General features: G+C 48.1%; 1 protein-coding gene across 2 annotated transcripts in view; it reads left to right on the top strand.

Annotated features, from left to right (window-relative positions):
• Nucleotides 1–654: 654 nt before the first annotated feature.
• LOC114589411 (FK506-binding protein 15-like) overlaps nucleotides 655–15,340 on the top strand; it is a 62,548-nt gene continuing 47,862 nt past the window's right edge. For both annotated transcript variants that reach the window (XM_077922364.1, XM_077922363.1), the window contains exons 1-10: nucleotides 655–961; nucleotides 7,542–7,651; nucleotides 9,178–9,319; nucleotides 10,406–10,475; nucleotides 11,770–11,844; nucleotides 12,477–12,575; nucleotides 12,855–13,004; nucleotides 13,756–13,824; nucleotides 14,530–14,673; nucleotides 14,823–14,911. In XM_077922364.1, the coding sequence (XP_077778490.1) occupies nucleotides 819–961; nucleotides 7,542–7,651; nucleotides 9,178–9,319; nucleotides 10,406–10,475; nucleotides 11,770–11,844; nucleotides 12,477–12,575; nucleotides 12,855–13,004; nucleotides 13,756–13,824; nucleotides 14,530–14,673; nucleotides 14,823–14,911 (1,091 nt within the window). In that variant the 5' untranslated portion in view covers nucleotides 655–818. The remainder of the gene's footprint in view (nucleotides 962–7,541; nucleotides 7,652–9,177; nucleotides 9,320–10,405; nucleotides 10,476–11,769; nucleotides 11,845–12,476; nucleotides 12,576–12,854; nucleotides 13,005–13,755; nucleotides 13,825–14,529; nucleotides 14,674–14,822; nucleotides 14,912–15,340) is intronic.

The following is a 15,340-nucleotide window of genomic DNA, read 5'->3' as shown; positions in this document are numbered from 1 at the left end:
AAACAATTTGAACCTGCTGTTTCTGCTAACAGTGATATCATCCCCACAAAAACGGGGAAAATTAAGAAAAACCACAGACCACTTTTTATGTATGAAACCACAGCAGCCAGGATTTTAATAGCAAGGAATTGGAAAGGTGTTGTTATAAATGCTATAACAGTGATATCATCCCCACAAAAACGGACTGGCAAGCAAAAATGATAGAAGATCAACAACTTGCCAGAACAACAGGGGGAATAAGAGGAAATTCAATACCAAGTGTTAATCAAGATCGGATAACATTTAAGGAAGATCTTAAAAATTAGTGGCGACGTTAATCTCCTGGCAGACCTAGAATGAATCTTGGAATATGGAGAATGTACATAGTAAAAGTTTATGGATATTAAACGAGAACGCTAAATAAGAAGAAAGAAATGTGTTTTGCCAGAGCAAGTGTAAATAGCACAATGAGAAGAATCGGAAGGTAGCTACCTGCGCCTTCCTCGCCTTCTCCTCCTTCCCTCGATCTCCTCAGACGCGTCCCTTCTTCGCCCGGCGAGCGGAGGCGCCACCTCATTGGCCAGCCTCGAGCGAGCGTCACCCGCCCTCCCGCCTCCCTCTCCCAGAAACCAGCTTCCCATTGGTCCAGCCGTGTCCCCCTCCCTTTCCGTCAAACTTAAGAGTCCCGCCGCCAAACTCGCGGCAGCAACAGCTGATCGCTCGCTTCCCCGTGGACGCGTTTCTTCCCTCCGCGTGGAAGTTTGGCCCGTTTGGGGACCGCGAATGCCGCCGGCCGCTTTGGCTTGCTAGTTTCGCTTCCGCAGCCCCGCGCTTGCGCCATGGCAGAGAAGTTGCAGCCGCGCGCTTTGCGGCTCTCGCCTCCCGGCTTGGGCTTAGCCGAGGGGCGCGGGGAGCGAGGGGCCGTCAGGATGTCGGGGGACATGGATGAAGAAGACGAGGCCTTCCAGCTTCCGACGGGAGGGTGAGAATGCGGCGCCTCTCTGCGTGGGGGGAGATGCGGGGTGTGCGGGTGTCTTTGGGTCCGCGTGAGGGGGCGGGGCTGTGTGAGGGGACCATAGCTGTATGTGGGTCCCGGCCTGCATGTGGGGCTGGGGCTGCATGTGGGGCTGGGACTGCATGTGGTTCTGGGGCTGCATGTCGTTCTGGGGCTGTATGTGGGGCTGGGGCAGCATGTGCGTCTGGGGCTGCATGTGGGGCTGGGACTGTATGTGGGGCTGGGGCAGCATGTGGGACTAGAGCTGTATGTGGGGCTGGGGCAGCATGTGGGTCTAGAGCTGCATGTGGGGCTGGGGCAGCATGTGGACTAGAGCTGTATGTGGGGCTGGGGCAGCATGTGGGACTAGAGCTGTATGTGGGGCTGGGGCAGCATGTGGGGCTGGGGCAGCATGTGGGGTTGGGGCAGCATGTGGGGCTGGGGTGGGTGTGGTGCTGGGACTGCATGTGCTTCTGGGGCTGTATGTGGGGCTGGGGCAGTATGTGGTTCTGGGCTGCATGTGGGACTAGAGCTGTATGAGGGACTGGGGCTGTATGTGGGGCTGAGGTGGGTGTGGGTCTGGGACTGTATGTGGTTCTGGGGCTGTATGTGGTTCTGGGGCTGTATGTGGGGCTGGGGCAGTACGTGGTTCTGGGGCTGCATGTGGGGCTGGGGCAGCATGTGGTACTAGAGCTGTATGTGGGGCTGGGGTGTGTGTGTGCAGGCTTGCGAAGGGTGATTCCTAGCATATGCAGAGGGCTTTGTCTGCAAATACGTGCTGTTAGGCGCTGAGAGATAGGCGAAGTTTAGCAGAGCTAGGCGTCTTTGAGCCAGCAAGGTTCCTTATCTCTCTTTTTCCTTCTTTCAGTCTCTCTGCCTCACAGCTTTGCTTGTGAGGATGAAATGGGCGGGGTTTCGTCCAGCTAAGGATGAAATGGGAGGCGCTGGCTTGCATCCGACTAAGCTACGCATTGGTTATGCCCGCCCATTTCAGTGGACCTACTCTGGGCAGAGCCAGCATTGAGCTGAAACCGAAGTGCCTTGTGTTTTCACTGTTTCTTACATGCTTAGCTTTGGAGCATGCAGTGGCTAAAAAGTTCGCCTCTCATGATGATTGGATGCGTGCGGCAGGGACCACTTCTTCTGTGCTAATGTTACACTGAGAGAGAGTCACAAAGTGAGCTTCATCTCCAAGTGAGGATCTGAACCCGGATCTCCCAAGTCACAAGTTGGCATTCTAACTCCTGCCCTAAAGTGGGTGCCAGTAACAGGACTGAATGGAGGTGTTTTGTGGTCTCAGATTCCTTTTACAAAAGGAAGCCTAAGAAAGATTTCTAGTGCCCTTTACACTGTGACATTTTAGGTGTTCAAAATAAGGGCACTGCACTGCTGCTTTTGGCAACGCTGGCAGTGAGCAAAGGTCGGAGTGACATATAGCCAGTGGGAGTTGTAGTTCAGAAATTTATGGAGAATGCAGATCCCCCCCCCCCCAATATTCAAAATATAGTCCGGCCCCCCACAAGGTTTGGGGGACAATGGACTGCCCCCCTGCTTAAAAAGTTTGCTGACCCCTGACCTATGTCTTCCCAGAATGTCACTCTCCCCAGAAGGAGAAGCCAAGCTCACAATCTCTGTTCCGCTCGCTTCTTTTGGGAGCCCCTCAAACATGCATGTTGCCACTTGTGGTTTTTCTCTAGCTGTTTGTGGTGCTGTCAGGCATTTAAAATGGGCACTTCACCCCTTGGATATTTTTGCTTGCTGTTCAGTATAGCATGGAGTTTGGGGCTAAGGCTGGAGATTTAATGTTTGAAGATACTTGACCTTGGTATGTTTGTGTTGTCTGGCAGTGAATCTCTGTATGTGGGGAAAGATAAACCACAAGGGCAGGGCTTGTATCTTTGCAATACAATAGTACTTCGGGTTACATACGTTTCAGGTTACAGACTCCACTAACCCAGAAATAGTACCTCAGATTGAGAACAGAAATCGTGTTCCGGTGGCGCGGCGGCAGCAGGAGGCCCCATTAGCTAAAGTGGTGCTTCAGGTTAAGAACAGTTTCAGGTTAAGAACAGACCTCTTCAACAAATTAAGTACTTAACCCGAGGTATCACTGTAATGGATACCTTTTAAATTTTTGTTTTGTTTACAGTGTCTTCCGGACATCTGTTCCAAAACCAAAGCATTCCAAAACCAAGGCGTACTTTCCTATAGAAAGTAATGCAAAATGGATTAATCCATTCCAGACAATTAAAAACAACCCCCAGAATAGCAATTTAGCATGAAAATGACTATCTAATTAGACAATTGATCCATCAAATGAAAGCAATAGACCAGGCTGCTATCTGCTACCCAGTATTAAAAACTGGCAGTGATTTACCCATTGCCATTTGAGGGATGGGTACACGAGGTGTGTGATGTGGGAGTTCCAGTGGCGGGGGGGGGGGGAGGAATGGAAAGGAAGGCAAAAGTCATCTGTCTGAGGAGCCAGTTGGCTTCTCTCCCTTCCCCCATGCCAGCCTTTCTGGACCCCCCCCCCCGCCACTTGGGTGTGTAAAGAACTCTTACTGCAGTGGTGGCACCAGCATCCTGTCACGGCAGTCACTTCTGGGCCTGGATCGGTGGCAGTGAAAGCGGAGAAGGAAGGTCGCTACATCATCAACGACACCCTTCTCTGCCTCCAGATTTCACTGCCGGCACCAACTGAGGGAAGGCCGTGCCGAGCAGGCAGGGGGTGTTGCTGCCACCTTCTGGGTCCCTCTGCCACCGCTGTCCTTGCAGCATCAGCCACCCCCTCCTCCACTTTTGGGTGTCGCCAGTGGCTGGTGCAGATGGCGCTGAATAAGGGAAGCCCAGGTCAGGCAGCAAGCAAGCAGGCAATGGAATTGTGGCACTCAAAACAAAAGTGCAACCCCCCCCCCCAACGAAGTGAGTTCAGATGCCAAAAAAAGTTTGAAAACCTGAACACTCATTTCCGGGTTTGAAGCATTCGGGTTCCAAGTAGTTTGTGAACTAAGCTGTTCAAAAACCAAGGTACCACTGTACTAGGTTCTATAAAAGCTTGGGTGCAATAATTGGGCAACGGCCTTTTCAGTTTTAGGGACTTTGTAGTTTAGACAAAAAGCAAGTAAGAGATAATATGATAGAAGTTTATCAAATCAGGCATGGCATGGAGAAAGTGGATAGGGAACAGTTTCTCTCCCTCTTGTGAACATCCGATGAAGCTGAATGTTGGAAGACCTTCAGGAAAGGCAAAAGAAAGTACTTTCTCACACCATGCACAGTTAAACTACAGAACTCTCCCACAGGAGGCAGGAATGGCCACCAACTTGGGTGACTTTTTTTTTTTAAAGATATTTATTAAAGTTTCAAAATGTTACAAAAATAAGAAAAAGAAAAGAAGAAAAAAGAAAATACAAAGTACAGAAAAATAAAAACAGTTAAAAACAAATCAATCTTTCCATATCTTGTCTTTCGTTTGCTTGTTTCCCTGACCTCCTCACACCTCCCTTTTTTGTATTCCAGTTCAAATAGTTAATTCAGCAAATCCTTTCCCTCTTTGTTTTTATCTTAATCCTTTATCTTAATATATTATAACTTTAGATTATCACCTGTTAACAATCCATTTTTACATATTCCTTTATAACATTGCTGCTAAAAACCACTTAATTTCATTCCGACATCATTCTAACATTCATTAATTTTGCAGTATTTCTGTAAATAGTCTTTAAATTTCTTCCAATCTTCTTCCACTGACTCTTCTCCCTGGTCTCGGATTCTGCCGGTCATTTCCGCCAGTTCCATGTAGTCCATCACCTTCATCTGCCATTCTTCCAGGGTGGGTAGATCTTGTGTCTTCCAATGCTTTGCAATAAGTATTCTTGCTGCTGTTGTAGCATACATAAAGAAAGTTCTATCCTTCTTTGGCACCAATTGGCCAACCATGCCCAGGAGAAAGGCCTCTGGTTTCTTCAGAAAGGTATATTTAAATACCTTTTTTATTTCATTGTAGATCATCTCCCAGAAAGCCTTAATCCTTGGGCACGTCCACCAAAGGTGAAAGAATGTACCTTCAGTTTCTTTACATTTCCAACATTTATTATCGGGCAAATGATAGATTTTTGCAAGCTTGACTGGTGTCATGTACCACCTGTATATCATTTTCATAATATTCTCTCTTAAGGCATTACATGCCGTGAACTTCATAACTGTGGTCCATAACTGTTCCCAGTCAGCCATCATTATGTTAATGTCCAACATCTTGTGCCCATTTAATCATAGCAGATTTCACCGTTTCATCCTGAGTATTCCATTTCAACAGCAAGTTATACATCTTTGACAGAATCTTAGTTTTGGGATCTAACAGTTCTGTTTCCAATTTTGATTTTTCCACCTGGAAGCCAATTTTCTTGTCCAAATTGTATGCCTCCATTATCTGATAATAATGAAGCCAATCTCACACTTTGTTTTTTAGTTTTTCAAAGCTCTGCAATTTCAATTTATCTCGCTCTTGTTCCAAAATATCCCAATATTTCGGCCATTTGGCCTCCATATTGAGCTTTTTCTGAGTCTTCGCTTCCATCGGTGACAACCACCTTGGGGTTTTATTTTCAAGTAGGTCCTTATACAGTGGTGCGTTCCGCAAGTTTTAATTCGTTCCGCAAGTTTTAATTCGTTCTGCAAGTTTTTTCTTCTTGCGAGTTTTTCGTTTTGCGAAGCACGGTTTCCCATAAGAATGCATTAAAAATCAATCAATGCGTTCCTATGGAAGCCGCCTTCAGACCAGGTCCGGGGACAGTCTGTCCCCCGACCTCTTCTGAAGGCTGGGGGGGGGACAAGGGCTTTTCTTCCCACCCCCAGCATTTTAAAAAACCCCGGGACAGCGGAGACTTCTTCACTGTCCCGGGGCGATCTTAAAATGCTGGCGGGCGGCAGCGAAGGCTTCGCTGCCGCCCGCCAGCATTTTAAAAAACCCCGGGACAGCGGAGGACTTCTCCTTCAAAAGCCGTCCGGGATAGCGGAGAAACGCACTGCGTTTCTCCGCTATCCCGGGAAGGCAGGCAGGGGGGAGCAAAGACTTTTGCCCCCCGCCGGCCTTCAGAAGAGGTCCAGGTCCTCTTCTGAAGGCCGGCGGGGGGCAAAATTCTTTGCTCCCCCCCCCCCCGCCTGCCTTCAAAAGCCGTCCGGGATAGCGGGAAGCGCTTCCCTGCTATCCCGGACCGCTTTTAAAATGCTGGCGGTGGGGAGCAAAGCCTTTCGGCCCCCGCCAGCCTTCCTGGACCTCTTCTGAAGGCCGGAGGGGGGGAAAGGCTTTGCTCCCCACCGCCAGCATTTAAAAGAGGTCCCCGGAGATTTCCCTATGGGCTTTCTTCTTGCGAAGCAAGCCCATAGGGAAATTCGTCTTGCAAAGCACCTCCAAAACGGAAAACCCTTTCGTCTTGCGGGTTTCCCGTCTTGCGAGGCATTCGTCTTGCGGGGCACCACTGTATCTTATCCAGACATTTTATGATGATCAGAGGCAGATTTGGTCCAAACAATGCTTTCCTGACAATATGGTTTTTAAATGCTTTATGTGCTTTGACCTTATCATTCCACAAATATGCATGCCACCCAAATACATTGTTGAAACCTTCTAAATCCAAAATGTCTGTGTTTTCAAGAAGCAGCCATTCTTTCAGCCAGCAAAAAGCTGCTGATTCATAATAAAGTTTAAGGTCTGGCAGGGCAAATCCACCTCTTTCCTTTGCATCCGTTAGTATTTTAAATTTTATTCTAGGCTTCTTGCCCTGCTAGACAAATCTAGAAATGTCTCTCTGCCACTTCTTGAAACAATCCATTTTATCCAAAATTTGCAATGTTTGAAACAAAAACAACATTCTAGGCAATACATTCATTTTTATCGCAGCAATACGGCCTAGCAATGAAAGCTTCAAATTTGACCAAATTTCTAAATCTTTTTTCACTTCCAACTTGGGTGACTTTGAAAGAGGATAGAAAAATTCAGGGAGGAGAAGGCTATCAATGCTTACCATGTTGGCGGCAGCAGGGCTGCTGAATAACTGTTGCTGGAGACCACAGGAGGGGAGAGGCCTCTGTGCTTGGGTTCTGTTGGCTACTGTAAGAACAGAATGCTGGACTCGCTGGGCCTTTGGCCAGATCCTGCAGGCTTTTCTTTTGTTCTTAAGAGAGGTTATAGAAACTTGATAGGAAAAAGAAGGGGTTGTCTCCAACTAAGTTCTGCTTAGAGAAGACCCACAATGTGTCTACTCCTTTAGTTGTGTGCATTAATTTCTTACAACAGCTCTTCCAGGCTGGTTACCCCAAGAGAGACTGGGCAAAGCTCCCCTCGGCAAGCATTATGACCTAGTGGGGTGGCCAACATCCTAATCACTGACAGGATTCTAGTTTTTGAATCCATTACCCTCTGGTCTTTGGGGAAGGCTGCAACAAAATCGCCAACCTGCAGTGAAACATGAGCATCTTTGTGCTTGCAGATACATGTCTTGTTCTGTTCCCACCCGCTTGCCTCTCTCTGTGAATGAAGTGAATGGTTACTTTTCTCTCTGCCCAGGACCAGGCTGGCCTCTCTCTTTGGACAGGATCAGACAGCTACAGAATCTGGAAATGTGCTCTTCCAATACATGTCACCCAAGCAGCCTAAAAAAGGTCAACTAGCTACCGGTAAGTAAACTGTTCACAATGCCTAGGAACATAAGACGAGCCCTTGTGGACCATCTAGTCCAACCTTTGGTTCTCAAGCCCCACAGAATCAACTGGGTTGGTCAACTCCCGAGTAGTGCTGGGGAGAGACCCCTGACCTGGGGCCCCAGAAAGGTGCTGGTGGTCTGTAGTCACCACACTGGGGTAGATGGACCCAGTGGTTTGACGCCATACAAGGCAACTTCCTGTTCTTATATCATTTTGTGAGAAGGGCATTATATGAACAGTGATTGGTTAACATACAAGGATTTAGTAAAGGAAATAAGTAGCAACCCAAAAATAAAGGACCTAAGAGAACTGAAACAGAAGGGAATAACCTGGATGGAATATTATCAACTAAAAGCCGCCAAACTATTTTTGAATTGGGAAAGAAAGGAGGAGGATATCAAATAAATTACAGTAAAATGGGAGAGGGACCTGGGACATATGATCAAACCCAGTATTTGGAATGAGTAATGGACCAAAAAATCATTGCTGGCTTCCTTATAAGGGAAAATCTTATTAAAATGTACTAAAGATGGTACTTGACCCCCGTAAAACTAGCAAAAATAAATAAATCATATAATAAGTGCAGAAGATGTAAAGAACAGTTAGGAACATACTACCATATGTGGTGGTCCTGTCTAGAGATATAAAGATTTTGGAATATGATTTATAAAGAGATTGATAAGAACTACATTTAGCAAGAATCCGGAAGAATTTTTACTAGGAATGGTTTCAGATAATATTCCCAAAAACAAAACCAGGTTATTTATGTATGCAATGTCAGCAGCAAGGGTTATAGTGGCGAAACACTGGAAAGATAAAAATACACCCACTAAAGATGAATGGGGAGTCAAATTGTGCGAGTACTTGGAGCTCGTGAAGCTGATAGCTGCAATAAGAGATAAACCTAAAAAGATGGTGAAAGAAGAATGGGAATGTTTAAATAATTATCTAGGGGATAAGGGTACAACAATAAAGACCTGGTTATGTTTAGAATGATACCACATAGGGAAATGTTCTCTGATACCAAGATGAGGGATTCTATGGAATGCAGATAGGGAGAATTGACAAGAATAATGATCTGTTGTGATCTTGACGGAAGCGTACAATGGACGAGCCTTCTTGTGTTTTGGCTCATTCCCCCCCCTTTCCCCCCACTTTTTTCTTTTCCCTCCTCCTCCTCCTCCTCCTCCTCCTCCTCCTTTCCTCTTTTTTCTTCTTCCCCATAATGGCTTATGTTCTATGCCATGTACTTTGATATTTTTTGTAGTTTTTTAGCTTTTTCCATTAGTATTATTAATAATTTTTCTTTTGTAATTGTGGTTTATATTTATCTGTATTTGTTTAAACCAAACTAAAAGTATTAAAAGAAAAATAAGTCAACTTCCTGTTTTCCATAAATCTGAGCAACTGGCTCAGACAAGGTCGCTAACTTGGCCTGATGTTTGCAAGCAACGCTCTGTTTGCAACAGAGCACTTACCCTTCTCATGTGCTGCTCCAGCTGCAGGTCTGCCCACCCAGAAGCATCCTCCTGCAGCTGCTGCTGCTGCTGCTGCACCCACTGCTGTGCCCGCTGCTGCTCCTGCGCCCACTGCAGCAGTGCAGTCAGTTTTCTTCGCTACAGCTGTTGATGCATATTTGTTGTGAGTACTACAGTAGAGGGGATGAGCTGCAGTGCGTTCTTGCTACCCAAATCCTGTGCTCATATCTTTTGCAATCATCTCTCGATCTTGCCTGGCTTGTTTGGAAAGAGGTGCAGCTGAATAGTAATAATTTATTTTTTATATCCCAGCCACTCTGGGCAGCTTCCAACCAAATGTTAAAAACAGTACAGCATCAGACATTAAAAACTTCCCTAAACAGGACCTTCTTCAGTTGTCTTTTAAAAGTAAAATAGTTGCTCATTGCCTTATTGCCTTGACATCTGCTGGGAGGGCGTTCCACAGGGCAGGTGCCACTACCGAGAAGGCCCTCTGCCTGGTTGCCTGTAACCTCACTTCTCACAGCGAGGGAACCGCCAGAAGGGCCTCAGGGCTGGACCTCAGTGTCTGGGCTGAACAATGGAGGTGGAGCAACAATGCGGGTTTCAATTGGGCCGAATGGGGCACCGCCTCCCCAACCTCAGCCTGCCCCCACCTGCCTGTTGTTGTTTTTTTACTTCCAGCCAATCAGGCTGTGGATATCATTGACTCTGGCTCAATGTGCTGGCTCAATTGCCTTATGCCATACCAGTGAAAGCAGGTCCAGTAGGAAGGCACCCCCTCATTCTGCCCTCAGCTGGCTCCCACCTACCTGCCTTCTTACATCCAACCGATCCAGAGGGGAGGACTTCCTGTCAGCTTCCTCTTCCCCCTCAGTCTCCATGCTGCCATGGTAGAACACAGCAGGGAGGAGGATGGGGACAGCCCTAGACTTAGCTGGCCCTTCTTGTCGTTGGCTCTGGTGCCACCTAGAGTTGGGCTCCCTGCATTCACCCCAATGAGGCACTAGCCAACACCGAACTGAAATGAGGATAGAGACCTCCTGGGATGGGGAGCTTGTGGGCTGATAAAATGTTGCTGGGCTGCTACCGCCCACCCCCCACATCGCCCCTCACCGTTGGCCAGATGGTCTGGGCTGATCAAACAACCCCTGGGAAGTCTTTGTAAAGAGCTGCTTAATATAACCGATTGGGTTGGCATGGTGGCAACAATTGTGGGAAGCTAAGAGGTGTTCTCTTCTCACTCCAGTACCAATGGGAAATATGTGAAACATGGCAAGTATGGAGCAGCTGTAGTGGGCAGCAATGCAACCAAGGAGGTAAGAGGAGGAGGTGTGGTGTCTTGAAGTAGCCTGGCCTTCTGTCATCCTGCTGTCCTCCAGATGTTTGGGACTACAGCTGCTGTCGGTCCTAAACATCTGGAGGATACCGGGTTGATGTAGGTTGGGCTAAGGAAATGCTTCCCTTTGTCTGAATCCTGGTTTCCTGATGATGTCTTACTCTGGAAGTTGCTGTTTTGGCTCCTGTCTCTTTCTGCCCAATCAGCTCACAAGGGTTATAGCTCCCATTTTTCTTATTCTGACCTCACTTCTCTACAAAAGGTATTCTCAGCAGGGAAGGGGCTGTCACTCAGCAACACAGCATCCACTTTGCAAATAGAAGCTCCCAACTCCAATCGCTAGCTCCTCTGGGTAGGGCTGGGGACACTGCTGCCGGTCAGAGTAGGCAGTCCTGAGCTAGAGAAACCAGTGGTTTGATTCAGTCTGAGGCAGCTCCCTGTGCTCTCATTTAACTAGAACCATGTGGACTAGAATCTTGACAAAAGAAGGGCCTAGGGGATATTGTGTGCGGAGTGGATAGAGGGTGGTACGACGGTAACTTTGTCGTGGCTTGAAAAATCAATAAAGGTTCCCACCACACTCAAAAAAGGAAGGGGGTTTCAGCAGCTTATGTTGGAAAAGGGATTCAGTTTTTCCAGCCTCTGTCCTTTTCAGCTCAGTCAGTAGCTCTTCAGTGGTTTGTTCTACCCCACTTTGCTATGAAAGGATTCACAGGTGTTTTACAATCAACAGATGAAATATGTCAGGAAACATATGCGTTTATTCCAGGAAGACTCTGGTATGATTGCCTTGTCCTTCTGCGCCGTTGCAGGTGAGTGTGGTGGGGACAGGATAAAACACTGGGATGTCATTCTCGTTTAGCTGATTGGGCGGAAAAGGACAGATCTCACCCCTTGGTTTCTCCAGGTGTAGGGAGCCTTTGGTCCTCCAGATGTCCCTGAATGACAGCTCCCGTCATCCCTCTCCACTGGCCATGCTGGGAAGAGCCAATGGGTGTTGTAGCTCAGCACCAAAGGCTCCCCACGCCTGCTCCACTGTAATGAAGTCACTCCACATGTAATTAAGCCAGGCACCTGCAACCAAAGCAATTCCTACAATGAACACCTCTGATGTATTTGTATGTTAATGTGTCATTTGTGTGTTGGGGTGCTGTGGAAATGCTACTTGGTATAAGAAGAGTTCCAGTGCTTTTGAAAACAGCCAGCTCCGTAGTTTTTGATTCCTCACTTTTGCTCTTGTTTTCTTCTGTCCTTCTATCTCTTGTGGAATCCAGTACAAAGTGCTTCTTTATATCAGCCAGCTGCAGCAGATTGCGACCGCCAGCATCCATGCCTGGTTTGTATTCACGGTAAGCTTTGACGTTAAGACCTGCAAGGACCATGGCATGGGCTGAAGCTAAGCAGAATTCTTTGGTGGTTGGAAATGCACATTGCATATGAGGTCTCAGCTGTGGTCAATTAATTTCAGTGGGTCTGCTTTGAGTAGGGCTAATGCTTGTTGCAGGAGTGCATGGCGTGCTCTGGTCCATGGGGTCACGAAGAGTCGGACACGACTAAACGACTAAACAACAACAACAATGCTTGTTGCAACCCATTAGATTTAAATGGTGTTAGAACCAAGGGGCCCCTCTGTGGATAAAATGCTTACATGGAGACAACAAAGTAAAGGAAATGACATTCTACCTACTGTAGCTTACATCCCTTGGGGTAGCCCTCCACCCCGAAATCCTATAGCATTTTTCCATTTCTAAACATGACACACTACATATGTTGATGTTTGTGTGTGTGTGCTCAGAGTAGACTCACTGAAATTAATGCACCAAAGTTCATCATGTCCATCAATTTTCATGGGTCTGCTCTGAGTAGGGCTAACATTGGGACACAACCCAAAGTCTTTAGCAAGACCCATCAGGAAGAAAGTTGTTTGGAGCAGAGGCTGTCTGCTGCTCAGAATTCCACTTTCTCTTTTCTCTTTCCGCAGGTGCATCCCAACAACTACTGCACATTTTATGATGATCAGAGGCAGATTTGGTCCATCATGTTTGAATCAGAAATGGCAGCTGTGGACTTCAGCAAGCAGGTGCCAGAGGCGTGCATTGCATTGTGGGGTGGGGGGTGACTGTCCTGCAGACACTGAATCAGTGTTCGCGGGAGCTCAGCTCTCTTGCATCAGTCGCCAGATGCTTTCTCTGCCAACTACTAAGAAGCATCCAGGGAGGGCAAGAAATAATGGTGTAGCCAGTTAGGGCCTTTTCAGGCCCATGGGGTCTTCAGCCAGTGCTGCGCTGGGCCAGATTGCATAGGTGCGGATGACAATGCAGGCTAATGACACAAAGGGCTTGGTTCTTCCTCCTTGCAGCTGTGCATTGCCAAGTATAACAGCAGCCGTTCTCCTGACTCTGTGCTGTGCCAGGATCTTGTTCTCGGAGACGGCCAAGGTGTGGCGACTGGAGATGTCCTGGAGATCACTTTTACAGGCTGGCTGTTCCAGAACGGTAGTCTTGGGCAGGTGAGACCTGGCAGAGGGGGTGGCTGGGGATTATGGGGGTTGAAGTCTCTAGCAGCACTGCATGGCCACAGCTTTCCCACTCCTGGTTTATAGATTGCATACAGCCCTTTTGTCCCACAACCCCATCCTTTTGCCTTTCAATAACATTGCAAGGAAATGAAACAGGAGAGGGACTTGGTGAGGCTCACCCAGCTTGCTTCACAGCTCAATGTGCATTTGACCCCAACCATGCTTTTCCATGGGGGTTGCATTGGTTGCTCTCCAGAGGTGGGGCCTTGCCCAGCCTTGCCGCCCTTTCTCAATTGGGGATGCTGGGGAGGGAACCCAGGACCTTCTTCCTGGGAAGCACATGCTGCTAGGTCCTAAGCTACACCTGTCTCCAAGGTGTAGATTCTATTTCTCAACCTCATTTTACCCAATCTGCAACATGGGAGGCACCGCTAGGTAGGGGATTCAACATGGAAAGCTGCCTTGCACTGCATCAGGCCACTGGTCTAGGTTGGCATCGCCCACATTGACTGGCAGTAGCTCTCCAGGCTTCCAAGCAAAAGCCCTTCCCTGACCTTCCTTGGAGTTGCCAGGCTTGAACCTGGAACCTTCTGCCTGCAAAACAGGTGCTGTGTCCCTGAGCTGTGCCCCGTCCTTCAATACTCATTGCTGTTGGCTCAGCAGTGGGAGTAGCGGAACGTGAACCTATTGTTTTCTGCATTAAAAGTAATTTCACCTCATTTACCTTCCACTTTTGTAACAGATTTTCGACTCAAATGTAAATAAAGAGAAGCTGCTCCGGCTGAAGCTAGGCTCTGGCAAAGTCATCAAGGTAAGATGGCGCTATCTTCCCACCGCAGTGCAAGGATTCTTTCTTCCACTTCCACATCTAAGCAGAGTTCAGCAGCCCGGGCTGTGTGGAAGGCTGAATAGCAGTGATGTTTTTTGAGCTCAAACCCTGATCAAATGGCTTCCTCAAGAACGGCAGGCAGGTAGCTGTCCCAGGTTGTCTATGCCTGCCATGATCTGCTGGAGTGGGAGGCCTGCTCTGTGGCCTGGACCAAAACAGTCCTGGACCTCCAATGTTGCCTCTTGCTGTCCTGGATGAGAGACGGAGGGGGGAGTGTGAGTGGGTGTCTAAGGTAGCCTATTGTACAAAGGGAAAAATTACATTCGTTGCCCCTCCCACTTTCCCCTCTAGCCCCGCCCACTCCTGGCATGCTCCTCCCCACCAAGAAGCTTGCCCCGGAGGGAATGTTTTTCATCCCTGCTTTCAACTACTTTCCTCAAGACTGCAAGAGAACTGTCAGTATTCCTGTGCCCTGCTCTCGACCAGCCTTTACCAACCTGAGAAACGCACACACAGATCCTGTGGACTCCAACTCCCATCATTCCCAGCCAGCGCATGCTGGTTGGAGTTGGAGTCCAAGGTATCTGGACGACATCAGGTTGGCAAAGGCTGTGTGGTTCTGGCACTTAGCTAAGGCGGTCACCCAAACTTGTTTTCTGCTTGGTTCTCCATTTCTGGAACTTGAAGGGCTGGGAAGATGGGATGATCGGCATGAAGAGAGGAGGCAGGCGGTTCCTCCTTGTCCCGCCAGCATTGGCTTACGGGCCTTTGGCAGAAGCTGAACGCATTCCTCCGGACTCAACTCTGGCCTTTGAGGTGGAAGTCAAACGGGTGAGTGTGTCTTCCTTCCAACGTGTTAGCAACCAAGAGAACCTCAGAAGGTTGTTGGGTGGTTGGTCTACTGCCTGGATAAAGTTCTACAAATGGAGGCAGTGGTTGCCTTGACCAGACTCCATGATGCCTCTTTTTTGCTCCCTTAGGTGAGGTTTGCAAGGAATGCACCACAATCAGAAAGCCCCGCTACAGACCCAGCCTGGCTGACTCCTCCTACTCCCGCTCCAAAGCCAGGGTGAGAAATAAATTGAGGGTGCTCTTAGCTTTTAAGCCTTCTATTCTCCCAGGTGTCCCATCCTAACTCTGCATAACCTCAGCTGCATAACTCAGGCCCCATCTGCACTGTACCACCTTGGGATCTACGGATGAAATCCTGTATATAAATTCAATAAATCATACGTTCCAAATAGCGCCATGCCATTTTCAACAGCTGTGGCTTCTTCCAAAGAATCCTGAGGGCCACCTTGTCTCATAGACAACCTGGCAGGTTCCACATTCCAGGGCTGGGCTGGGGCTCCAGTGGACAGAGCAACAGATGCTGCTCTTGCCTTCTGTGCAGCCAGAAAATACACCATGTGGGGCTTCTTTCTGCACACACCTCTCCCTGTCCAGGGAAGCAAGGTGCACTGTCACCGTTCAAGGACACATTCCAGCCAGGCTCAAG

This window comes from Podarcis muralis, chromosome Z (genome assembly GCF_964188315.1).
Source record: "Podarcis muralis chromosome Z, rPodMur119.hap1.1, whole genome shotgun sequence".
NCBI lineage: Eukaryota > Metazoa > Chordata > Lepidosauria > Squamata > Lacertidae > Podarcis > Podarcis muralis.
This window is presented reverse-complemented; position numbering and strand designations above follow the sequence as displayed.